This window comes from Cervus canadensis, chromosome 3 (genome assembly GCF_019320065.1).
Source record: "Cervus canadensis isolate Bull #8, Minnesota chromosome 3, ASM1932006v1, whole genome shotgun sequence".
Classification (NCBI taxonomy): domain Eukaryota; kingdom Metazoa; phylum Chordata; class Mammalia; order Artiodactyla; family Cervidae; genus Cervus; species Cervus canadensis.
Window position 1 is genome coordinate 112456033 of NC_057388.1, and position 25285 is coordinate 112481317.

General features: G+C 56.4%; 2 protein-coding genes and 1 non-coding gene across 7 annotated transcripts; 2 read left to right on the forward strand and 1 right to left on the reverse strand.

Annotated features, from left to right (window-relative positions):
• Positions 1-496: 496 nt before the first annotated feature.
• On the forward strand, positions 497-568 carry TRNAC-GCA. Its single transcript has one exon. It is a non-coding gene; the product is annotated as a tRNA-Cys (tRNA).
• Positions 569-4464: 3896 nt separating this feature from the next.
• On the forward strand, positions 4465-16239 carry LRRC61 (leucine rich repeat containing 61). 4 transcript variants are annotated; one of them, XM_043464058.1, is made up of 3 exons: positions 4465-4596; positions 7579-7722; positions 14819-16239. In XM_043464058.1, the coding sequence occupies exon 3, from the start codon at positions 14977-14979 to the stop codon at positions 15760-15762; it is 786 nt and encodes a 261-aa protein (XP_043319993.1). In that variant the 5' UTR covers positions 4465-4596; positions 7579-7722; positions 14819-14976; the 3' UTR covers positions 15763-16239. The 4 variants fall into 4 exon arrangements, with proteins under 4 accessions (XP_043319993.1, XP_043319990.1, XP_043319994.1 ...); XM_043464055.1 differs by lacking the exons at positions 4465-4596; positions 7579-7722 and adding exons at positions 8881-9018; positions 9631-11645; XM_043464059.1 differs by lacking the exons at positions 4465-4596; positions 7579-7722 and adding an exon at positions 11824-11965.
• Positions 16240-16506: 267 nt separating this feature from the next.
• On the reverse strand, positions 16507-19646 carry RARRES2 (retinoic acid receptor responder 2). Of its 2 annotated transcripts, none has more exons than XM_043464061.1 (6): positions 19503-19646; positions 18403-18602; positions 18042-18146; positions 17072-17167; positions 16774-16898; positions 16507-16630 (listed from the first exon to the last, which is right to left on the reverse strand). In XM_043464061.1, the coding sequence occupies exons 2-5, from the start codon at positions 18574-18576 to the stop codon at positions 16785-16787; spliced, it is 489 nt and encodes a 162-aa protein (XP_043319996.1). In that variant the 5' UTR covers positions 18577-18602; positions 19503-19646; the 3' UTR covers positions 16507-16630; positions 16774-16784. The 2 variants fall into 2 exon arrangements, with proteins under 2 accessions (XP_043319996.1, XP_043319995.1); XM_043464060.1 differs by having other exon boundaries at positions 18403-18682; positions 19503-19634.
• Positions 19647-25285: the final 5639 nt, after the last annotated feature.

Here is a 25285-nt window from a genome sequence, read left to right on the forward strand (position 1 = left end):
AAAAGACCCTGGTGCTGAGAAAGATTGAGGGCATGAAGAGAAGGGGATGACAGAGGATGAGATGGTTGGATGGCATCACTGACTCACTAGACATGAGTTTGAGCAAACTTGGGGAAATGGTGAAGGACAGGGAAGCCTGGTGTGCTGCAATCCATGGGGCTGCAGAGTCGGACACAGCTTAGCGACTGAACAACAACTATAATAAAGCAATAAAAAGGTATAAACCCACAGGAGAAAAAGTATATGGATGAGATAATTAGTTTCACACAGAAGAAAAACACAAAACAGCTGACATAATCTGTAGAGAAATCATCCAAGAAGTAAGCACTTCTGTGGGAGGTGCAGGGGAGGTTGGAGACCAGAGGGTGTTACTGAGGGATGCCAGTTCTACAGGTTCCCACTGGCTCTCAGAGAATGGATGGTAATTGCCATCAACTACATACCTGGGTATTATGATACAGTGAACTGGTGCTGGTTCAGAGCCTAAAATGGCCTTGGGGGTATAGCTCAGGGGTAGAGCATTTGACTGCAGATCAAGAGGTCCCCGGTTCAAATCCGGGTGCCCCCTGCTGATTTTCTTTCCATCTGGAACACACGTGGTCACCGTAGATTAGATCTCAGTACCACCAACCTTCACCTCCACCCCCCACCCCGCTTGTTAGGAGGCTTTTTAACTTAGGCTACTTTCCTCTAAGGGGGCTTAGCAAACAGAACATGGAAGGAGTGAGGAGAGGAGAGGAAATGGAGGAAAGGTCATCTTCTGACTCAGGAAATGGTTGGAAGTTTTCCTCATCCAGCGTTAGAGGCTTTGTCTGGACCCTAGGAGACCTGTGTGTGTTTGGTCAGCTCTCCCAATTGCTATTACTATTACTATTTCTCTTTTCAAGTGAGTTAGGAAGGTCCAAGGAGCCAACTGAATTAGCAGCTGTGCCCCACAGGCTCCGGGGAAGAATCCGGATACTTTTATTTGAAAAACAACATGGTCTCTGATCTTCCTACCCAACCAGCACTATCTGATCAGACACATTTTGGGGAAGATGATACTGGATGATCCTCAAGGGCATTTTTCCTGAACACAGGCTTCCCAGGTGGCGCAAGTAAGAAAGAACCTGCCTGCCAATGCAGGAGAGTAAGAGACGCATGTTCAATCCCTGGGACAGAAAGATCCTCTGGAGGAGGGCATGGCAGCCACTCCAGTATTCTTGCTTGGAGAATCCCATGGACAGAGGAGCCTGGCGGGCTAGAGTCCACAGAGTCGAAAAGAGTCAGACAGGGCTGGAGTAACTTAGCAGGCACATATGATTATCAAAGCCAGTGCCCTCGAGAGGGCCTGGAGCAAGGAGGGAGAGGGTGGGAAGAAGATGCGGTGGGAAAGTCGTGCTTCTGCCCTGGGGCAGACCCCCAGGTTCTGGAAGCCACAAATACCTGGGTGACTGGCTGTGCTACGGTTCAGGATAGCCCTCTGGGTGGAAAGGTGCTTTTTAGATAATAATGGCTCATAGTTAGATCATTTAAACACAGATCACGAGGTCTCTGATTCATAATCCAAGTAACCCTACTGCTGCCACTTTAAAAAATTAATAGACTTTATTTTTTAGGGTAATTTTAGGTTTTACAGAAAAACTGAGCAGAAAGTACAGAGAGCTCCCTCCATCTCCTCACCTCAGCTGCCCCCTCCCGGGCACCCCATTATTAAATTTGTATTAGTGTTGTTGTTGTCCAGTCATTCAGTCATGCCCGACTCTTTGCGATCCCATAGCCTGCAGCACGCCAGGCTTCCCTGTCCATCACCATCTCCCGGAGCTTGCTCAAACTCATGTCCATTGAGTCGGTGATGCCATCCAACCGTCTCATCCTCTGTCATCCTCTTCTCCTCTTGCCTTCAATCTTTCCCAGCATCAGGGTCTTTTCCAATGAATCAGGTCTTCATATCAGGTGGCCAAAGTATTGGAGTTTCAACTGATTTCCTTCAGGATTGACTGGTTTGATTTCCTTGCAGTCCAAGGGACTCTCAAGAGTATTCTCCAACACCACAGTTCAAAAGCATCAATTCTTTGGTGCTCACTATTCTTTATGATCCAACTCTCACATCTGTACATGACTACTGGAAAGACACAGCTTTGACTAGATGGACCTTTGTCGGCAAAGTAATGTCTCCGCTTTTTAATACGCGGTCTAGTTTTGTCATAGCTTTTCTTCCAAGGAGCAAGGGTCTTTTAATTTTATGGCTACAGTCATCATCTGCAGTGATTTTGGAGTCGAAGAAAAGAAAATCTGCCACTGTTTCCATTGTTTCCCCATCTATTTGCCACGAAGGGATGGGACTGGATGCCATGATCTTCGTTTATTGAATGTTGAGTTTTAAGCCAGCTTTTTCATTCTCCTCTTTCACCCTCATCAAGAGGCTCTTTAGTTCCTCTTCACTTTCTGCCATAAGAGTGGTGTCATCTTCATATTTGAGATTATTGATATTTCTCCCAGCAATCTTGATTGTGCTTCATCCAGTCTGGCATTTCACATGATGTACTCCACATATAAACAGGGTGACAATATACAGCCTTGACTTACTCCTTTCCCAATTTGAAATCAGTCTGTTGTTCCCTGTCCAGTTCTAAATGTTGCTTCTTGACCTGCATACAGGTTTCCCAGGAGGGAGGTAAGGTGGTCTGGTATTCCCATCTCTTGAAGAGTTTTCCACAGTTTGTTGTGATCCACACAATCAGAGGCTTTGGCGTAGTCCATAAAGCACAAGTAGATGTTTTTCTGGAACTCTATGCTTTTTCAATGATCCAACGGATGTTGGCAATTTGATCTCTGGTTCCTCTGTGTGGTGGTGATGGTGGTGAGATCAGACAGTGCCATCTCTACTACTGGTCTTTGAAACATTGTTAAGAAAGTTTGGAGAAAACATCTGCAGTGCATATATCCAGAATATGTAATGAACTGAGCCAAATATAAATATATAAAAAATTCAACAGTAAGAGAAACCCAATTTTTTAGAGTAGGCAAATAATTTGTAACCACACTTCACAAAAGAAGATGTACAAATGGCAAATAAGCACCTGAAAATGTAACCTATGTTATTATTCACCTGGGAATGTCAATGACTAAAATGAAAAAGCTGACAATAAAGCGTTGACAAGCATTTGGAGGCAATTTGAACATTGTTCCTAGGAATATAAAATGGCACAATTTGGAGAATAGTTTGGCAGTTTCTTACAGAGTTAAGCATGATTTACCATATACCCCACCATGGTCACTCCTATCTTACCAAAGATAAATGAAAACCTCTGCCCTCACACAGACAGGTATGTTCATAGCAGTTTTATTTGTGATAGCCTAGAACTGAAAAGAATCCAAGTCGTCAACAGGGTGAATGGGTAAACAAATTATGCTACATTCATATAAAGGAATTCTACTCAGCAATAAAAATGAATGAGTTCCTGATTCATACATCAGCATGACTGAATCCCAGAAACATTGCATTAAGCCAAAGAGGCTATACATAAAAGACTGCATAGTGTAGATTGCCATCTTTATTATTTATTATATATATCTTTATTAGGAAATGTAAACCTAGTCTTTCATGACAAATGGCATATTAGCTGTTACCTGGGGGCACAGGGTGGGAGGTTAATTGAGAAAAGGTGAAGTGGTTTATTACTTTATTATTACTGGATGTGTGTGTGGATAGAAATATCCTATACCTAGATTGCGAAGGTGGTTCTGCAGGTGAACAAATTTGTCAAAATCCACTGCAATGTACACTTAAAATTGGGACATTGATTGCATGTAAATAATATCTTAAAAAACCAGAAATGTATTCCTGCAGGGAGAGACTATTAGCATAGAATAGAAATGCATTAGAATATAAGAGCCTACGAATAGATCCCTATGCATATGGGAGTGAAAGAAGGGAGGGCAGAACTAATCAGCGAGGAAGCAATACACACTGCAGGAGGATCAGCTCTCTAAATGAAAAAAAGGTCGTATGAACTCCCCGTCTCAAATCATGCACAAAAGTCAAGTTCCAGCGGGTTAAAGGCCCCGGGGTGGAAGGGACCTTGGGGATCGGCCAGTGGAAAAAGAAGACTTGGTCGCCATCGGTCCGAAGCGCATAGCGCTTCTTCCAAGACCATAGAGCTAAACTAGAACGATTATAAACAAACAAACAAGTCCCTTTCCGCCCCTCCAAACTAGCACCCTTAGACTAGAACAAACTCTATCTGGAAAAACCAGTGAGCGACTTCGCGCGGAGAAGCCGGCGAGACCCCACCGTTTCCGGCCGGCGCCCGCGCGCCTGCGCACTCCGCGCTGACTGCCGGCAGGAGGAACGTACGAGCCTCGGGACAGTGGTGGGCGCGGAGGATCCTTTGGGTTGTCGCTCCCGGAAGTTCGTCCTGGAACCTGGACTCCTCCCCCTTGGCTCTGCCGGGCCCTGGGCGCCTCCTGTGGTAGGTCCCGGGCCTGCGCTGCGCGAGGGGTTGGGAGGCGGCGCTCTGCTCCCCGCCACGGGGCCGCGGCCAGTTGCCGGGGGAGCGGCGCTGGCGTCCCGTCTCCGTCGGCCCCGCCGGCCGGCCTGACCCTCGGCAGTAGGTAAGGCGGGGAGCGGGCGTGGCGGTTCCCGGATTCCAGGGGCCGAGGCGGCTTGTCCTGACCTAGGCCCAGCGGGCGGCCCGGTCTCCCCTGTCTTCACTGCCAGCGCTGAACAGCGGGCTCGTGTCCATCAGACAGTCTGTGCCTGGAACTGCCGCTCAGTACCTTGATGCGAAGAGCTGACTCATTGGAAAAGACCCTGATGCTGGGAAAGATTGAGGGCTGGAGAAGAAGGGGTGAGATGGTTGGATGGCATCACCGACTCGATGAACATGAGTTTGAGTAAACTCCGGGAGTTGGTGATGGACAGGGAGGCCTGGCGTGCTGCAGTTCATGGGGTCGCAGAGTCGCACAAGACTGAACAGAACTGAACTGAACGCCACTAATCCTTCACAAGCCAGGGAGGCAGATGCTGTTCTCCCTGTTGTGTAGACGGGGAAACCGAGGCTCAGTAGCGGGACGAACACACAGCTCTTCGCTCACAGGCAGGATTTAAGCCCCCATAGACTGGCTCTGGAACTTGATGCTCTCAATCCACTATGGAGAGCAGCCTCGCAGAAAAGAGCCAAGTGTGTGTAGTTTAAAACACCTCATTTTGTGTCACTTGTTGCATATGGCGAAATCTAATGATGCATGTTTGTTTCAAACCTCTCCTTTAGAGTTTGCGTGCAGCCAGGTGTGCACGTGGAACCAAAGCCTGAAATGTACAGTGGTTTGCTCTAGGCTTTTACATCCACGTGTTCCTCTAGTCCCATCCTCTTCTTCACCATCTTCTGTCTCCTCCTAGCTTGAGTGGGTTGGGGAATGAGAAACCCAGGATGTGAAGGCTCATCCAGTGCTTTGAAGTCCCCTGCAGGTCGGGGTGTGTGTGGGGGGGTGGACAGGCACCACCCCAACCCACCCCCCAGAGAGGTGGGGGCTAGTGACTGAGCAGGGTGAAAACGTCCCTCTGGCATAGTTCCTGAATGCCCAGGGTAGGCTGAGTTGCAAACGAGGCACTGGGGTGAGGCAGGCCTAGGAGAAATAGAAAAGTGGCCCCTTTCCTTCTGGGCCTGTGCATGGGAAAAGGCCTGGTAAGAGTTGTTGAGGAGCTAAGGGATGTCCAACTCTTTGCGGCCCCATGACTGTAGACCAACAGGCTCCTCTGTCCGTGGGATTGTCCAGGCAGGAATACTGGAGTGGATTGCCACTTCCTTCTCTAGGGGATCTTCCCGACCCAGGGATCGAACCCACGTCTCCTGCCTGGACAGGTGGATGCTTTACCCCCGAGCCGCCTGGGACGCCCCTGGCGAGGGCGGTGAGGAAACCTCTGATCTGTGGAGCCAGCGCCTGTGTTACGTGCTGAGGCCCCGCCCGCCTCAGGCTCAGCCAGCAGGTTGCTGCCTGAGTATATGGCTTCCCCTTGGGAGTCTGTAGGCTCCTGGGCATAAACTGCCTGGGTCCTCCCCCTGCCCTCACTGAAGGACTTGCCTGCCACCACAGCGTCCTTCTTTGCTGTGACAGGGGGAAGAAAAAATAGATTCTTTCTCGTCTCTGAGGATAACCCCTTCCACCTGCCCCCCACCCCATGCCATGCACCTGTGCCTTGAGCCCCTCGCCCTCTGGAGGCTTCTGCCATCAGTCCTCCCTATCTTCCCACTGCACCTTTGCTCTGTTTTGAGATGGAGCTAAGCCTTTCCCCTCCAGACCCTTTGACACTGCAAGCGCCTGCACCCCCTGCTTCTCATTGCATAGCCTGGGGCTCCAGCTGCTTCATCCCGCTGAAGTGACCCTGTCTGTCCTTTCTGGAAGGGCTTCCCTTGGCTCTCCCTAACATCACTTAGGTGTTTCTCTGCCCTCTGCCCGTGGGCACCTTTGGAGTCTGCTCCACCTCTACCCTCCCCACAGTGTCTGTGTTGCCTGGGCAACCACCCTCCCCTCTCTTCTTCTGCCAGTGTTTTTCCTCCGTTTCTATGGAGACTTTTCCATGGATCTGCATCTTTAGCTCAGTACCTGTCACGTCTACTCCTGAAGACTTGTTCCAGAAGAACCTTAAAATCGCCACATCTGTAACTGATCTGGGATAGTGGGGAGGACCACTGGGGAGGCCCTCCTCCTCCTCACAGCAGCCCAAGCACACGTGCCCCCCGCATGGCTCTCCAAACTGCCCCTTCACCTGCAGTCCTGCCTCCATTACCTGCTCCTCCTCTCCTGCCCCCTGCCCCCCATTTGCTTCCCAGGGCCAGGCCTCCCTCTGTGGGTTCCCCCCCTCCCAGTCCAGCCCCAAACCATCCACCTTGTCATCGTCCTCAAAGGTGTGTGTGTCAGCTGTTATGAGACGTGTCACAAACAACCTGTCACTAATAACCAAAGTCCTGGAGTTTGTGGGTGACTTTCTTTTTAAATGTCACACTTTGGATTCGTGTAGAGTCGAGGCCAGCTTTCCGCAGCGCCCACCTCGCTCTCATCCTGCTGTGCTTCGGTGGAGAGAAAGGGGGGTTTTACTGTGGGTGCCGCCCATCGCCCCGGGTTCCGGATCTGCCCAGGGCTCTGTCAGGAGACAGGGTTCCTCAAGCAGTAGCCCAAGGGGGCTTCTGTCACCCTTCAGAGACAGCACTAAACTCCAGTGTCACAGACTCGCTGTGCCTCTTGGTCAGCCCGCCCAGGCTCTGTAGTGCTCGGCCCTCTTGGCTCGCTGTTTCCAAGTTGTCTTGCTGTCCTGAGCCCCGCGTGCCAGCCGACAGTTCCTCTCCCGTGTGTGTATGTTTAGGGCACAGTGCTGGCTCACGGTAGATATTTGATGAGTTTTTGCTAAATGGTCAAGTGGGTCAAAGGTGTCTGCAGAATACAGACAGACTGGTGGGACGAGGCTGGTCGGGGACGGAACAGGATTGGTGCCCTGGGGTCCACTAGGGCCCTCGGGTGAAGGCTTTGGGGTGTGCGCTGGGCTGCAGCCCGACTCACAAGTGTTATCCTTTTCTCTGCCCTCATCCGTGAGAGCAGGTGGGACACGGGCCCGCCTTCGGTACCCTGTTCTGCGCTCTTAGGAGCGACGAAGCCGACGGACTGCTCCGGTCCTCTGCTGTGCCACAGAGCATCATGTTTCTGCTCTGGGTTTCCGTTTCTTCAATCAAAATAAGAGCAGAGGTGAGTCTGTCTGGTTCTGACATCTAGAGCCCTTCCTCTGGATGAGGACAGTGTCTGGCCCTTCATCTGTGCCTTGACCTGGCCCCTCCGCGGTGTCCCCTCCAGTGGGCTCCAGGCGCCTGGCGTGGTGGTGGCTGACTCGGTTGTCGAGTGATGGGCTGGGGTGGTCTCCTCTCGGTTCTCCTGAGGCCTCTCCAGCTGGACAGGGCTCCTCGGTGTCATCCACCTGCTTTCACGGCCGAACCTCCCTTGAGCTGCCCAGTGGGCTCGTCCCCAGTGAAGGCCGTCCTGCCATCCCTGGTGGCCCTTCTGAACGTTTCATGTTACCGAGTCAGAACATCCTGGCTTAAATCTCCTCGGTTAACCTGCATCTCGCTCTGGGCTGGAGGGACGCACGCTCCTTCTTCTCAGGTGCCCGGGACGGGATCCGCTGTCCTCCTCTGAACCTTCTCTTTCCCTTGGAGACACATCCTCACTCACTAGCTTTTTACCTTCCCTCTCATTTTCTTTTCTCCTTTCTGCATATTTTGTCTCTGACTTCTTTGTGTCTCTTTTCTTTTGAGAGCAGCCCTGAATTTGATCTCATCTCCAGGAAAAATCAATGGGGGGAGGGTGGGGGACGAGTTGAGGATGGTGCCTGGGTGTGGGGTCTGAGCGTCTGGGTGAACTGGAGTCTCTGCCCTGGCTTGAGCTGACTGCAGGCAGAGCGGGCAAGGGGCAGCCCACAAGGGGGTCGTGAGCCAGGCGGGGTTGGGGGTTGTAGCGCTCACTCGCTCAGTGGTGTGGAGGGACCCAGTCAGGAGGGTGTGGTAGGAGAGACTAGGAAATGCCATTAAGGACTGGGCAGAGGACAAGGAACAGGGCAGAGGCTGAGAAGGAGTCTCCGGTGACAGGAAGCCAAGGAGACCGTGCTTTCCAGGGCCAAGAGGAGGGGCGGGTGGGGCTGGTGCAGAGAAGTCGGGGTCACTGGGGGCCTTGCGGTCGGTGGGGGGCAGCTCCAGGGAGCAGTGGGGGCCAGACTCAGAGCAGAGCAGGCTCCGAGGGGAGGAGATGCTGGAGGCCTGAGTCGCCAGTTTCAGGAGCTGCCCCGTCGTTTGTGCCCTGATGGAGGCTTGGGAAGCCTCAGGCTGCTTCACTCTGCAGGACCGAGTGGTGCCCCTGTTTTCCCCGGCCCCACGGGTGCCCAGGATGCCGAGCCTGGCCCCCTCTGCTCCCGTGGCCTCACTGACAGTGCGGGCACCTGCGGCTCTCTCCGGGAAACCTGCCTGGCGCCTTGGAGCCCTACGTCGTGGTGAGGTCAGCCCCCCGGGGTCCCACGGCCCCGCGCTGCCCCCATATACCCCGCACTGGGGCTCTCTTCACATCGTGCGAGTAAGTTTCATTCACGTCTGCATCTCCCGCCAGCCTGGGGGCCACCTGCAGGCAGGGGCCTTGCCTACTCTATACTGTATCCAGCACACAGGAACATTGTCAAGTGCCTATTAGGTTCTGGATAAACATTGAAAAAAAAGAAACAGTGTTAGCATGGCAAAGAAGATGGACAGACACCACTCAAGGGCCACCGTTCCGCTGGGTCCGGAACGGTGAACGTCAGGCCTCGCTTGCCAAGGAGGGTGGGGTCTGGCGAGCTCTGCCCTGGGATTGGCCTCCAGTGGTCACGACTCCTCAGGTCCTCCGGCTCTCCCTTCTCCCCACCTCTGGCCTCACTTCCCCTGGCGTGGTGCCCACGGTCGAGAGCCCACTAGGTGAGAGCCGTCCTCTTCTGCTTGTTACAGCCTTGGCCCATGTTCTCACTGCCCCAAGCGCCCAGGCATGTCAGAAGTAGAACAAGTCAGAAAGCCCCACAAGAAGCAGGCGCCCTCAGGATCCATGGGGCAAGAGCCCCCCCATGTGTGCTGACTCCTCCAGGACTAGACCCACGACCCTACCCACCACTGGCTCCTCCTGGCTCCAAGTCCAGTGCCAGAGCTACCAGCGCCCCTTGTGGACTCGGCCAGGGTGCCAGGCAGCACCTGCCGGAGACTGAGGTCCAGCTTGAGTTTGCAGACGTAGAGGCGAAGTGGCCCCCGGAAGACCAGAAGCTCCAGCGCCCAGAAGACAGGTGGGAGGGACCCTCCCCAGCAGAGGAAGAGAGCCCGCCCTTGCCCAGCAGCCCGTGGGTCCCCGCGCCTGACCAGGCTTTCCGGGGGCACAGGAGGGAGGTCTCCTGGGCCTGGGTGTCCTCAGTGAGAAGACAGGGGCCTGCTGCCTGGGGAGGCCTGGCTCGGCTGCCCTGTCTGTAGGTTGTCATGCCCACCTGGGCAGGAGAGACTCCGGCCCCCGGCCTGTTCGCGCCGGGGCAGGAGTGCCCTGTGTAGCCTGGGAAGAAGGTGTCCAGGCCGAAGGCCTGTGGACGGCACGAGGCGGGGGACCCGGTACTCAGCCCAGGCCAGGCCGGATGGGCTGGAGGCAGGCTAGCCCAGCGAGGGTGAGGAGGCAAGGCCGGCCAGCATCCTCGTAACTGGTCTGGCCAGAGAGGTGCGTTACCTCAAGAAGCGGAAGAGGAGACACTTGCTTCCTGGTGAGGGCGAGCAGCCGCCTGGCCCTGAAGCCGCTCTGTCTGCAGAAGCCGGGGAGAACTGCGCAGGCTGAGGCCAAGGCTGGGCACCCGGGCCCCCTGGACACCCCGGGTCAGCGTCCCTCGCCTGACGTGAGGCGCTTCTTTACTGTCAAATTGCAGGAACGTCTGCCGGGTCACCGGCATCCGTGCCAGTTGAGCATCAGGCCTGGCAAAGTGAAGGGGCAGCCCCAGTGCTCGCGTCTGCCCCGTCACTTGGCAGGCAGGGAAGCACGGGGATGGAGGCGGGGGGCAGCGGGGAGGGCCGCCCGAGAAGCAGCCGAAGGGCCTGCCATCGGCGGACCAGCCGCTGCTTTCCTGAGGGCCGCTGTCACAACGCCAGCGCCTGATGCCTCGCCTCTGGAAGACAGGGACGGACATGCGGTTCAGTGTGGGCCTCGGCCACCTGCTCCTCCCAGAGATGACCCTGCCGCTCCCCCGACGACGCGGTCAGGCAGGACCGAGGTGGCATGCATGCCCCCCAGCCAGCCCCAAGCCGGGACCTGTAACCACAGCACCAACGAGCTCCTCTGCAGCCCGGCCCTGCCGCTCTCCTTTGTCTCGTCTCCGCCCTTTCAGGAGGTTCGTGGCCCAGGGGAACCCTTGCTATCGCCTCCCGCCTCCGGCCTTCTTCTCTACAAAGCCGAGCCCCTGCTCCACGAGGAGATGGGCGACCAGGTGCTGGGCCAAGGACGGCGGCGTCTGCCTCTGTCTCCGTGGCAGCCGGCCGAGAACATGGACTCCGTGGGCGTCAGCGCCCACCGGGGGGCCGGCAGGGGGCGTCGGGGAGCCCGAGGAGTCAGGCGGCGCTCGGGGTCCTCGGCCTGCCCCTGGGCCGCGCTCCGGAGGACAGGCTGCAGGGACAGCGGTTGGGGACAGCTCGGCCTGTGGCTCTCGGGCCCGGCTCCCCGCGGCCGGGCTTCCCGGAGTGGCTGGTGGCGCAACAGCGGCCGCCGCGCGAGTTTACGAGGAGAAGCAGCGGCTGGGCAAGCCGGGGGCCGCCTCCTGGAACCTGATCTACAGCCCGGTCATGCGCCTGCGGCCCTTCCGGATGGCGGCCGAGGAGGGACGCGCCGCCCGGGCCGCGTTTGGCCTGGTGCAGCCCCAGCTGCGCTACCGGCACGTCTCCCTGGAGCGGAGCGCCCGAGAGATGGGCGTGGCCTTGCGGCTGGCCTAGGGCCCAGCCCCTGCAGCTCTCCACGGACCGCCAGCTCACTGAGCTCTTCCACCGCGAGGACCCTGCCAGACCCCCCGCTTCAGGGGCAGGATCGAGGCCATCCTCCCCGAGGGGGCCGATCTCCACTGGAGGCAGGCTCTCGCATACAAGGTGAAAGAGCTCGTGCAGTCTGAAGAGCCCGCACCGCCCTCCCCTTCCCTACAGGGCCCCAAGGCTGGGCGGGAGGAGGCCACACTGAGCAACAGAGGAGCCCCCAGCCCTGGGAAGAAGGGAAGGGCCTGGGGGAGCCCGTGCAGAGAAGCCGGATCCCCTCCTCCACGTCCTCGCTGCTGGGCCAGAGTGAGAAGAGCCCGTTGGTGCGGCTGGAGAGCGTGGGGCTGCTGGCCTCTGAGTGGAGCGGCGCCTCCCTCTCCACGGAGAGCCACCTGGCCAGCATCATTGTCAAGAGGCACCTGTGTGAGAATGAGACGGTGGGTGCCCAGGAGGACCCCTTGGCTTCCTGGGAGAAGCGGTGGGACGTCTGGCCAGCCCTGAAGACCAACCTGGAGCATTTCCCCAGCTACATGCCCCCCACCCGTCTCCTTCCCACGCAGGGACCTGGCCCAGAAGGGTCAGAGCCGGGAGTCTGAGTGCTCGGAAGCCCCAGAAAGCTGCCTGGGGGACAGCTGCCTAGACGAGTGGGCAGAGCGTCCCGTCCTAGGGCGGCACACAGGGACGGCCAGGCCCTGGAGCCTGTTTGAGAAGAATGAGGATGGTTCTCAGTTCCAGCCGGGTTGCCAGTTTTGTATTCAGGGAGAAGCCGTTTTCTATCTGCCCACTGCTTGCGTTATTGCTGGCGGCGTGTGCGTGGAAAGGTGGGCTGTGTTCCACGGTGACTCGAGCCGTCCCGCCCGGTGTACTGCTGAGGTGCCCCTTTAAAGCGTCAACGGGTAGGGAGGGCCCACACGCAGCTGGTCTGTGTCGGCCCTGCCGGCCCTGGAGGGCAGCTTTCTCGGAGTTGCCACTCAAAATTACTGAGAAGGGCAGGCAGCAGGGGAAATTCACCATAATCGTTTTTTTGCTCAGCAGCCTCCGTGAACTCTTTACCTTGAGATCGTAAGCCTCTGTACTAGGCAGTCTGCTGTGTGTTCATTTGAGCAGGGTCTCGTGGCCCCTTCTTGAAGAAAGCCTTGTGCAGCTTGTGTTCAGTGATTGCAACAGCGTGACCTGAAGTCACCTGCAGTCTGTGCTCAGGTGGCATCTTCTTCGCCACTGCTGGAAGGCATGTGTGCGGCGGGGGGGTGGGGGGGGCGGGAGGGGCTGTCCTGGGGGCCACGTATATTGGTTGGTGCCACCATCCCCTGGTCAGCTCTCGGGAGAGGAACCCTTGCGGTGTGGCATCACCCCCAGTGGCTCCTCCACACTCCTAAAGAGGGGAAACCTGGACCGGAGCTGCAGGGGGTGTGTGAGGAGGCGAGCGGAAGGAGGTGGTGAGAGGCTGGAGGGTCCCAATGGGCTCTGGAGTGGACATGCCCCACCAGGGCAGTTCGCTCCCCCAAATGGGGGGATCACTCCTGTCCTCTCATGGGTGGGAGACGGGCACATGGCAGAGGCAACACCTCGACCCAGGTGGCACCTGGACCCCGTCCGCCTGGACTCACGCCAGCCTCCTGAGGCTGGTGCTTCGGGCACCCTGCGTCTCATCCTCTCTGCACCCACGGGCCTGAGACGGAGCCCGGCATCTGGTCGCGTGGCCAGGTTCCGAGGCCACATGCTCCCTCCTCCCCGTGGCTTGCTGTCTGCTGTGGGGTCCCGGTCCCCGGCTCCTGCATTTATGGCAGGTCCAGTGCCCCTCACCTGCCCCCCGCCCTGTGGGCCAGATCAGGTTTAACCTGACGCGGTGGTGACCGTGTCGCCCCGCTGCTTACACACAAACCCTAGCAGACGCTTCCGCGGAGTGAGCCAGGCTTCTTAGCAGATACCCCAGTGCTTTGAGACAGAAACTTTGCTGGAAATGAAGGTAGAGCTGGGCTGTGGCAGATTAAAGATGTGGGACCCCCTTCTCAGAGGTGAGGTGGAGGCGGGATGTGTTGGCAGCCCCCCAGCTTCCTAGGGGGTGTGGGAAGAGCTCTGGGTCTGGTTTCCTTGGTGGGGGGCGGGGAATGAAAAGTGGCGTTGCTATGGAGATACAGCCTGGGAGCCTGACCACGGCCCTGGAGCCCGGGGCTTTGTAAACAGCAGGAGTGAATGGCCCCTTGGTTCTCCGCGGGCACCACCGTGCCTGGCCTGGGCCTGGGCCTGGGCCTGGGGCTGGCCGGTCTGCAGGTTGGGGAGCTGCCACTTGGAGCAGAGGTCTCCGCTTGTTTTCCTCTCTGCTTGAACCCTGACCCCTCTGTGCTCCTCTGGCATGGCGGGTGCCCCTCCCCCTTGGCTGCCTCCCTCGGGCTCTGGGCTTGCGGTGGCCCCTGGGTCTCTGCCCATCCGATGGCCACTGGCAGCCTGGAAGTCCCCTCCCTCCCCTTTTCTGGAGCCAGCATCGGGGCCACCCTGCCCCTGCCTCCAGGACGGCTTCCTGGACTGCTCCGCCTTCCCTCCCCAGCCCCTCTTTGCCTACTTGGGAAACGGTGTCACGTTTGTGGCTGGAACCATGCTCTCTGGCTTACGGGAAGGGACATTCTGTTGAGGCCAGAGTGAAGCGCTGGTCTTGTCGGGCAGGGGTCGGGGAGCAAAGGCATGGGCCCTGGTGGTGCTGCTACTCACTCCCTCGACCCCAGCTTCCTTGTCTAGGACGGAAGGCTGGACACTCAGCCCCCACAGCTGCCACCGGTGGGGGGAGCCCATGGAACCCCGAACCCATTTTGAGTTCACTACTGATGGTGAAAAAACTCGAATTGAGAACACCTTGGAGGGAATAAGGCAAGGCCCAGGTGCTCTCAACTGTGTTTGCAAAGGCAGGGCATTCACAGGAAGGAAGCAAAGGAGATGGCGATCCTGGGGGCCTATTGTCTATTCAAAAATAGCTTGAAAGGATTTGAGAAGAAATGTCTCAGTTCATGATACGAGCAGTTACTGAAAAAGGAAAGGAATGAGACTGTGCACACTGGGGACCGTGGAGGGATTGTAACGTCAGGCCTGAACTCCATCTGGGACCCCCTCAGGTGGAGGCCTGTGCCTGACCGGCTCCCGCCGTGGGGCTCCTGGCCCTTCTGCGCCTTGGGCTGGAGTCCTCCGGTCCCCCTGGGCAGCTAACCCTGGCAGTAGGGGAGGGGTGGTCACGGACGCATCCCCTGCTGCAGCTCCGCGGTGCTCAAAGGCCCGCTCACTGTTTGATTGTCTCTCCTTAGGGACCTGCTGGCCCTTGAGTGGGGCTGCCGGAGATGCGTCCAACCCGGGCCCAGGCCGAGTGGAGGGGGCGACCTGTGGGGTGAGCAGCCTGCTGACCACCAGCAGCACCTGCGTCGCAGCTGCCCGACCCCCCAGCCCCCCGGACCCACTTGGTCTCATGGAGCCTCGAGGCGAGAAGTCGGGAGAGGCCGACGGGGTGCACGTGACGCCCCAGCTGCTCAAGGCGCGCTCGGGCGAGTTCTCCCTGGAGTCCATCCTGCTGCTCAAGCTGCGGGGCCTGGGGCTGGTGGACCTGGGCTGCCTGGGGGACTGCCTGGGCCTCGAGTGGCTGGACCTGTCGGGCAACGCGCTCACCCAGCTGGGCCCGCTGGCCTCCCTGCGGCAGCTGGCCGTGCTCAATGTGGCCGACAACCGGCTGACGGGCCTGGAGCCCCTGGCCGCCTGCGAGAACCTGCAGCATCTCAACGCCGCGGGCAACCTGCTGGCCGGGCCCGCGCAGCTGCAGTGCCTGGCGGGGCTGCGGGGTCTGGAGCGCCTGCGGCTCCGAGACCCCTTGGCTCGGCTCAGCAACCCGCTGTGTGCCAGCCCCTGCTACTGGGCCTCAGTGCGCGAGCTGCTGCCCGGCCTGAAGGTCCTCGACGGCGAGCGTGTGAGCGGGCGCGGCAGCGACTTCTACCAGCTGTGCCGGGACCTCGACAGCTCCTTGCGCCCCGGCCCTGGCACCCCCGGCCCCCGGCCGGCGGAGGCCCAGCCCTGGGTGGAGCCCAGCTACTGGGAGGCCTGGCCCCCACGCAGTAGCTCCATCCTGGAGGAGGCCTGCCGCCAGTTCCAGGACACGCTGCAGGAGTGCCGCGACCTGGACCGCCAGGCCCGGGACAGCCTGGCCCAGGCGGAGCGGGTGCTCGGCCCCGCGGGTGCTGCCGCCGCCTCCTTCGTCTTCTGAAGGCGCCCCGGGGCGCTCGGTGGCCTTCCTGCTCATCTGGACGGTTTTGTCCGGCTGCTCGCTGCCCTTCAAGGAAAACTCTCCAGATGTCTATCAGAGACGTACCTCCCTCGGGTCATCCCCAAGCAGCCGGCTCAGCATGAGGCTGTCCTGCCACCTACGCAGTGCGCCTGGGAGGAGGTCCCTGGCCCCTTCCGTGGCCACAGCTGCTGCCCGTCCCGGCTGCATGAGCCTGAGGCTCGGGGGAAGAAAGTGGCTTGGTCCTAAGGCTGCAGGTGGGCAAGGCGGGGAAGGCCGCTGAGGGCGATGCTGAGCTCGGCCAGCCGGCCGTGGAAGCTGCATTTATCCACCTTCCAGGTTCTCCTATCCGGTGATTCTCTGCTGTGTCCCTCACACCTGGGTCTCCCTGGAACCTCCACTGTCCCCATTCCCACCCATGCTCATCCCTATTAAATTATGTTTTAATTTGTATCAGTACACGTGGGCGTGCTTGTTTTCCCGAGGGAGCCCCTGAAAACAAGCCTGGGTCCTCCACGCCCACCCCCGCCTCTGGCCTCCCCTGGGCAAGGAGGAGGTGTCTGCGGCTTTCTGGGTGTCCAGGCGGCTGGGTCCTGCCCCCTCCCACCCCCCACCTCGGGGCTTTGCTTCCTCCCCGTGAGGCCGGAGCACCAGGGCCTTTGCTCACACACAGGCCACGCTGCAGCCGAGCTGGGGGAGGGAGGGAATGTGAGGGAGCGTGAGAACTCAGCTGAGCGCAGCTTTATTAGCTCAGGGGTCAGGGGTCAGGGGTGGCCCCTCCCCGGGGCGCAGAGGAGGGAGGCGGGCTTTCACTGGTGACCTCCCTTCCTTCCAGGAAGCCGGGTGACTTCTAGAGGAAAGGGAAGAGAAACAGGCGGGGCGTGAGGGAGGCGGTCTTCGCAGGCTCCCAACCCCTGTCCCCCTGCCTCCCGCAGCCCAGCTTCAGCGCGCTTTCAGTCCTCCCGTCCCCCTCCCTCCTGGCCGCCTACCCACCAGGCCTCAGCTCAGGGGGACAAGGCTTTGATGAAGGCGAACTGTCCGGGAAGGTAGTAGCTGTGGGGGTCCTCGCCGGCATGCTCCACCCTGCTGCATTGGGTGTCCTGGGCCTCCTCCAGCTCCTGCGGGCGCAGGGCCACTCCAGCCGCACCATTCCTGCCAGCACCCACCGCCCCCGCCCCCGTCCCAGGGGGCGCCTGGGCCAGGCCCAGAGCTCCTCCTCAGCCCCCGCACCCCTCCATCCAGGCCTCTCCCAAGGCCTAGTCTCCCCCCACCTTACCAGCCCCCTCCTCACCCGTTGAACCGGTGTCTGTATGGGACAGTGCACCATCCGGCCCAGGACTTGATCCTTTGAGTCCAGCTTGATGCAGGCCAGGCATTTACGCTTTCTCTGCGGAGGGGGAATGGGGGCCAGAGAGGAAAGGGGTGAAGGGAGGTGTGCAGGCCCGTGAGGGCGGAACCTGGGGTCAGCCTGCAGTGGGGCCCATTCCCTTGGCAGGCCAGCTGGGTCCGGGCACAACCTAGCTCTGGGCTGGGAATTTTCAGAAGTCAGAACTATCCTGCAGTTTTCAAACTGTGTGTGTGTGTCTGTGTGTAGGCGGCACTTAGTTTTCAAACCGTGTGTTTGTGTGTGTGTCTGTCTGTGTCTGACACAGCCAGGTTCTCCCCACCTGGCTTCCACTGTGCTGCCATCTGTTACATTTATTTGTGTTTTCTGTTTTCTTGCAAGATTTGAATTGAACACAGGGATCCTGGTGTAAAAGTCCAGAAAAGCACTAGTCTAATCCAGCACTCCTTCAGCAGAGGGAGGTGACCGAGGCCTTGACGAGCCAGCGCAGGAACAGGACTTGTGGTTGGCAGAGGTGGTTGTGCTCCGGGCCCAGGGGTCACCTGCACGGCAGTGACTTGGCCCCCAAGGTGGCTGATGACAGTCAAACCCTCTTAAGAATCCTCCCAGGCCAGGCCATGTCCCCTTGAAAACTCATGAGAAATGGGAAGTTCACCAGGCCTAGGGTGGGGACCACGGCGTCCCTCCGCCAGTGACCTACAGCCTGGGGTGGACCCGCTCTGGAGCCTGTGTGTCCTTCTTCCTGCCTGTCCCGGCCCCCTCAGCCCACCCACAGCCATCACCGCCAGGGGCGCAGGCAGGCAGGCAGGTCAGAACCAGGGAGGCTGCCCTGCCCAGGGTCTCTACCCTCAGGCTTCTCCAGCTGTGAAGCCGGCGCCCACTCCCGCCCTGAGCACGCGCCCTGCCGTCAGCTCACCCCGTTGGGCTTGACCTTGCAGTCTGCTTTCCTCCAGTCCTTCTTCCGACAGCTCGTCTGCTGGAGCTTGAACTCCAGCTTCACAAACTGCCCGGCCGGGAAGAGCTGCCGACAGACAAGAGGAAGACCCGCTGCCCAGCTGAGCCAGCAGGGCTGTTGCGGGTTTGACCTGTCCCTGCTCCCCAGCGGGCAGCAGCACTCCCCGGGGCAGGGGGGGTGGGCAGCTGGGCTGGCAGCCTCTCTCTGGAGAGCTGGGCGGCTCTCAGGGGCCCAAGCATCGTTGCACCTGCTCTCGGGGCAGGGGGACGTTCCAGTCTCCGGATCCCTGTCCCCGCCCTCCCCTCGCTGGGCTGGTGCTCACCATGTCCATGGCACTGTCCACGCTGGTCACTTGGAAGGTCCACTGCACAGGCGGATGCTTGTGGAACTCCTCCAGGGCCACCTGCAGGCCGCGGCGCTGGGCCTCCGTGAGCTCCGCCCTGTCCAAGCCCATGGCGCCCAGCCCCAGGGCCAGCAGGAGCAGCAGCTGCCACATGGCTTCACCTCCTTCTCCCGGGGACCCTGCGGAGGGCTGTGCTTGGGTCTGGAGGAGGAGCCACCGCTCCCGGGCCCTGTGGCTCAGGGGCCGCGTCTGGTGAGCTCTGGATAGAGGTGGGGGGGACACGGAGTGGCCCTGCAGACCCCTGTCCCCACCCCCTGGTATTGCCCTGGCCCGTCCCTCTCCTCCCACCCGGCCCCACTGTTCCCAGACCCGGCCCAGGCTGGCACTGTCCGAGGTAGGTGCTGGGTCGGCTCCAGTCCTCAGACCAGCAGCTGGGGAGCAGTGCTGTTGCCCACTCCAGCCCTCTCCCCTTGTTTTCTGGTCCACTTTCTCTCCAGCACCCCCTCTCCCACTCCCTGTGCCCAGACTGCTGGCTCCACGGGGTCCTGAGGCCCACAGCTCGGGTGTAGGGGGAAGGAATGGAGGCTAGCTGGAGGCTGAATATTTTGGGGAGGACGTAAACACGTGGGAGGGGCCCAGGGCGGTGGGCGCCAGGAGCCCACTTAACCCTTGCCCTGCTGAAGAAGCCTGATCCCATCGGCCCCACCACCTCGGCCCGCTCCCCCACACTCCCCCAGAAAATGGGGGTCCCTCCTCCGCCCCACCTCCGCTGTCTTCTTAGGCAGACTCTCCCTCCCTTGCCTTGTTCTTTTCCGGAGCCTTCCTCTCCCAGCCCGCCAACCCCGCACCTCAGTCTGTGTGACGGGGGACGGGGGCCTCCTGAGGGTCAGACCCTCTCCAAGAACTCTGTCTGGGAGCAGCCTCCCGAGGACCAGAAAGCCCCAGGTGTGGAGACCCAGCCCCCACCGGGAAAAGGTGCCAGGCCATCGCCTTGAAGACAGGACAGGGCTCGAGGTGCAGCCGACAAACGCCGGCCTCCGGAGCTGCGCCCTCTGCCCGCCCCGCGCTCCCCTCCTCACCTCCTCTCCCGCGCCTCGGGGTCGCTCCCCTGCGGCCTCGGCCTCTTCCCGGCACCGGTCAGGCTCCCCCCACTGCGCGCCCGTCTCCTCCCATTCCCACCTCCTCCTGGGCCCCCTCCAGCGCCCCGCGGCTCCTCCCCGCCCGCCGGGATCGGCCTTGGCCGACGGCCCTCCGGGACTTCCCTCCTCATCCCCGCCCTGTGCTGTCCCGCCTTGCCCTCCCATCCCCTCCCGCTGGCCCAGCGGACTGGCCCCAGCCTGGGCGCTGCCCTGCCCCCAGGAACAGGGCTACCCCTTCCCCTCAGGCCCCTCCAGGCCGTCCCCAAGACACTCATTTCAGAAAACTCTTCCCAGAAATCCAGATGTCCTCAAATCCCATGAGACCTCGAGGAGTCCTTTGAACCATTCTCCTGCACCCTGGAGCCACAGGGAGAAGGAAGGGGGTCTCTGGGGCCTGACAGCCTCTGACACCAGCAAACAGGTCAGGCGTGAAGGATCGCGTCCCATCTGTGGTGGCGATGGGCTCACAGGGTCTCATGTGTGGGTGGAGGGCAGTGTGGTGGGGTTCCGAAGGCTGCTGGGGCGTCAGGGGAAAACAGGGGCTCAGCTCCTGCTGCTCCTGAGCCAATAAGAACAAGCCACCGGGACCGCTGCTACCCGAGTCCTGGGCCCTCTGCCCGTCCCCCACAGAGAGCAAGTGAAAGCCGCTCAGTCGTATCCGACTCTTTGCCACCCCATGGACTATAACAGGCCGTGGAATTCTCTAGGCCAGAATACTGGAGTCATGGGTAGCCATTTCCTTCTCCAGGGGATCTTCCCAACCCAGGGATCGAACCAGAGTCTCCTGCATTGCAGGTGGGTTCTTTACCAGCTGAGTCACCAGGGAAGCCCCCACGGAGATGAGCTGGTTTAACCCGAAGGACTCCTGCACCTTCTGCTCCCTTCTCTGAGATGTGGGGGCCAGAGGCCCTCCCGCTAGGGGGCTGTTTTGAGGATTACATGGGGAGACGTGTGGAAAGGGACGGGTGACCCTGTGTTTGATCCCCTCCCCATGCAGCCCTGGCAGGGTTCTCTACGTGGAGCCCAGAGCTTCCTTTGCAGCGTGCTCTGGGCGTGCCAGAAAGATCCTCAGCTCTAATTAGCCAGTCCTAGGGGCTGAAGTCCCACCTTGGACATTTCAGTCCCATCTGCGAGTTGTCAACTATCATTAAGCAGACATGAGAGCTGGGGTCTTTGTTCTCCAGGAACTTCCGGTGGGACTAGAGAAACAACAGGACCGCATGCTGGGGGAGGCCCAGGGGGGTGGGCGACCGAGAAAACTTCCAAGACAAGGTGGACTTGCGCTGAGGAAGGCAGGACAGTCACCCTGCCTTCGTGGGGGCTGCCTCAGGCCTGGGGTGAGTGAGGAGGGCTGGAGCGGGCAGCGGGCAAGGCAGGAGGCTGGGGGCCGGGTGCACACACAGTGCAGGTCACTCAGCCAGACAGAATGTCCCGCGGGCGAGAGGAGGGTGAGTGGTGGGCAACCACAGGGCTGATGAGGGCGGGGTTGCCATGCCCTCCTCCAGAGAATCTTCCCACCCAGGGATCGAACCCACAGCTCCTGTCTCCTGCATAGGCAGGCAGGTTCTTTACCACTAGCGCCGCCCGGGAAGCCCCGTTACTGTTCAGTTCGGTTCAGGGGTTACTCAGGGTACATTCATGAGCTCAGCATCAAGTGACCCAGGCAAGCAGCAATAGCACTTAGCTGTTTACTGGTGGTTAATGATCTTCCCAGACATCATGGCTGAAAGCAGAAATTCACACATCTGGGTCCTTCTGACAAAGATTTCAAAATGTGCCCAGTCGCTCAGTCATGTCCAACTCTTGGCGGCCGCGTGGATTGTAGTCCACCAGGCTCCTTTGCCCATGGAAGTTTCCAGGCAAGAATACTGGAGTGGGTTGCCATTTCCTCCTCCAGGGGATCTCCCCTACTCAGGGATTGAGCCCACGTCTCTTGCGTCCCCTGCATTGGCGGGTGGATTCTTTACCACTAGTGCCACCTGAAAAGTCCGTGGTTTATAGGAGTGTAATATTGGTGAGAAAACTTACACTAATTTAAAATCTCTGATTGTTGAATATCTGGTTAAAATTCTTTTTGAGAATTTTTTTTTTTTTGCATTGCCACGTGGCATGTGGGATCCTAGCTCTCTGCCCAGGGATTGAACCCATGACCCCTGCACTGGAAGTACAGAATCTTAACCCCTGGAACCCCCAAGGAAGTCTCAGTGTTCTTTTAGTTTCAGGAAAATCTTGGAGTTAACAGTACAGTTTGCACATACTAAGTCACTTTAGTCGTGTTTGTGACTCTATGGACTATAGCCTGCCAGGCTCCTCTGTCCATGGGGATTCTCCAAGCAAGAGTACTGGAGTGGGTTGCCATGCCCTCCTCCAGGGGATCTTACCGACCCAGGGATCGAACCCGCACCTCTTGTCCCCTGCGTCGGCAGGCGGGTTCTTTACGACTAGCGCCACCTGGGAAAGCCCCATTACTGTTCAGTTCAGTTCAGTTCAGCCGCTCAGTCGTGTCCGACTCTTAAAACCCTTCCATGACTCAAGCAATCAGTGTTCGCAAAGAAAAACGTATTCATTGTCTTCTACTCCTTTCAACAGTCTCATAAACCCGTGATGTTTCATGGCATTTGCCCTTAAATACTAAATGATTTTACCTGTAACCATGACACTTGCATAGAGCCTGCTCAGAAACGCGAACACAAATATTTTCAATATTCGTGGAATGGAGCAACACGGGAAACACTGGTCTCTTGTTTGAAAACTGCAAGACCTCAGCCACACTGGCCGCATGTCAAGCGATCGTCACGAACGACGTGTGTCTACCTGTGCTTATACATGCGTGGCGTGTTTCTAGAAGGAGAAGCAAAAAGCTTGTGGCAGTGGTTGCCTCTGAGGAGAGGAACTGTCTGGTTCCTCCGAGAGGGGAAAGAGGAAGGAGAGAGGAAAACGGCATGCCCTTCGTATCTGTACAGTCTCATACCGTCCAGGTAATTTGTTGATTATAAAAGCAATTTTTTGAAAGTTTAAAAATCACAAAGCAAATAGCGTTGTTGAAAACTCACTCTGGCCAGTGTGTGGAGGGTAGACAAGAGGGGAGCCAAGTTCAGGTGCCGGACGCCCTCAGTAGGAGAGAGACGATGGAAGCTGGTAATGAACGCGGCAGAAACCAGGGTGCTGAAGGTGGAGACGAGCAGACGGGTAAGAGGAGGTTAAATCCTTCATCATTGTTTTCCATGTGCACTAATTTCTGATCCAGTTATGTGTAATCAGCTTTTCATCAGGCTATTACATTTTAAGTTCCATTAAAATTTTTCTGGACATTCTCTTTGCTTCTTTTTCAAATCTTCCTGTTCCTTTCAGCTGCTCTTTTGGGCTTACTGGCCATTCATATACCCTCTTTGGAGGGATGACTGTGCAACTCCTTTGACCATATTTTAACTTGTCTGTTTGTTGTTGAGTTGTTGGAGTTCTTTATATGTTCTGCACGTTAATCCCTCATCAGATATATGATTTGCAGATACTTTCTCCCACTCTATGGGCTGCTTTTCTACTCTGTTCGTAGTGTCCATAAGCTTTTAATTTTCCTGAAGTTCAGCTTATCTACTTATTGTTTCTTTGCTCAGTTGCTCTGTCTAGAACTTCCAGTATTTTGTTGACTAGAAGAGGTAAAAGCAGACATTCTTTCCCTTGTTCCTGATCTTAAAGGAGATTTCAGCTATTTTTGTCATTTGAGTGTGATGTTCACTATGAGTTTCCTATATATGGCTTTTATTAAGTTGAAATAATTTCCTTCTATTACTGGTTTGTTGAGTGGTTCTATCATGAAAGGATATTGAATTTTGTCACATGCTTTTCCTGTTTCAGTTGAAAAAAAAGTCTTTTCTCCCCCCTGCACTGTGAGGCTTGTGGGATGTCTGTTCCCCGACCAGGGATTGAACCTGTGCCCTCTGCAGTGAAAGCAGAGTCCTACACACTGGACCTCCAGGGGATTCCCTATGTGGTTTTTTCCCTTCATTCTGTTGATATGGTTTTTACATTGATGAATTTTCATATGTTGAAATATTGGGTTGGTCAAGAAATTTGTTCATTCCCTCCCTGCCCCCACCCCCTGCCCATAAGCTAGTTCTAAGAGCACTGAATTGTTTTTAACTTCATTTGAAACAATTTTGTTAGGTTGTATTGTGATAGCTGTCTTATCAGCATGCATTTAAAAGAGAAACTTACCAAAATTGGTGGATTTTTGTGTAGCTATTTTAATATGGAAGATGGAAGAAAAAAAGCAATATTTTTGGGATATTATGTTTTATTATTATTTCAAGAAAGGTAAAAATGCAAAAATAAAAGATTTGAGCAGCATATGGAGAAGGTGCTGTGACTGACTGAAAGTGTCAAAAGTGGTTTGCAGAGTTTTACACAGGATGCTGCTCCCTGGTCAGGTAGGTCAGATGATGTTGATACTGATCAAATCAAGACATTGATTGAGAGCAATCAACATTACACAACTTGGGAGATAGCCGACATACTCGAAATGTACATACCAAGCATTCAAAATCATTTGCACCAGCTTGATGATGTTCATTCACTGCTTTGATGTTTGGCTTCCATGTTAAGCAAAAAAAAAAAAAAAAAAACCTTCTTGACCATATTTCCACATGCAATTCTCTACTTAAACGTAAATGTTCCACTTTTAAAACAAATTCTGACGGGCAGTGAAAAATGCACACTCTCCAATAATGTGGAACAGAAGAGATCGTGGGGTAAGTGAGGTGATCCACCACCAACCACACCAAAGGCCAGTCTTCGTCCAGATGACCAGGCAAACACTGTTACAGTTTGGCTGGGAAGTTCTGATTCATCCACCGTATTCACCAGACATTTCACCTTCAGATTTGCATTTATTTCAGTCTTTACAAAATTCTCTTAATGGAAAAAACTTCAGTTCCCTGGAAGGCTATAAAAAATCATCAGGAACAGTTCTTTGCTCAAAAAGATAAAAAGTTTTGGGAAGATGGAATAATGAAGTTGCCTGAAAATGGCAGAAGATAGTGGAAAAAAGTGATTCCACCACCAATTTGGTGAATATGTTTTTCAATAAAGTGCTTGGTAAAAATTTAAAATGTGTCTTTTATTTTTACTTAAAAACCAAAGAAACTTTTTGGCCAACCCAATATCTGTGCATTCCAAGAATGAATCTCACTTGGTCGTGATGTATAATCCTTTTAATAGCTGCTGAATTTTGTTTGCTAATATTTTGTTGAGGATTTTCTTTTGCATCAATGTTCATGAGGGATATTTGTCTATAGGTTTCTTATAGGTTTTTTTTTTTTCTTCCTGGCTTTGGTATCATGGCAATGCTGCCTTCATAGAATTATTTAGGAAGGGTTCCCGCTTCTTCAATATTTCAGAAAAGTATGAGTAATAACTCATATTACTTCTTTAAAATGTTTAATAAAATTCACCAGTGAAGCCACCTCATCCTGAACTCTTTGTTGGGATAGTTTTGATTACTGACTTAATCTTCTTGCTAGTTATAGGTTTATTCAGATTTTTTATTTCTTTGTGATTTACTCTTGGTAGGTTTTGTGTTTCTAGAAATTTGTCCATTTCATCTAAGTTATCTAATTTGTTGGCATACAATTGTTCATAGTAATCTCATAATACTTTCTATTTCTGTACAATCAATAGTAATGTCTCTGCTTTCATTTCTGATTTTAGTAATGTGAGAGATATTC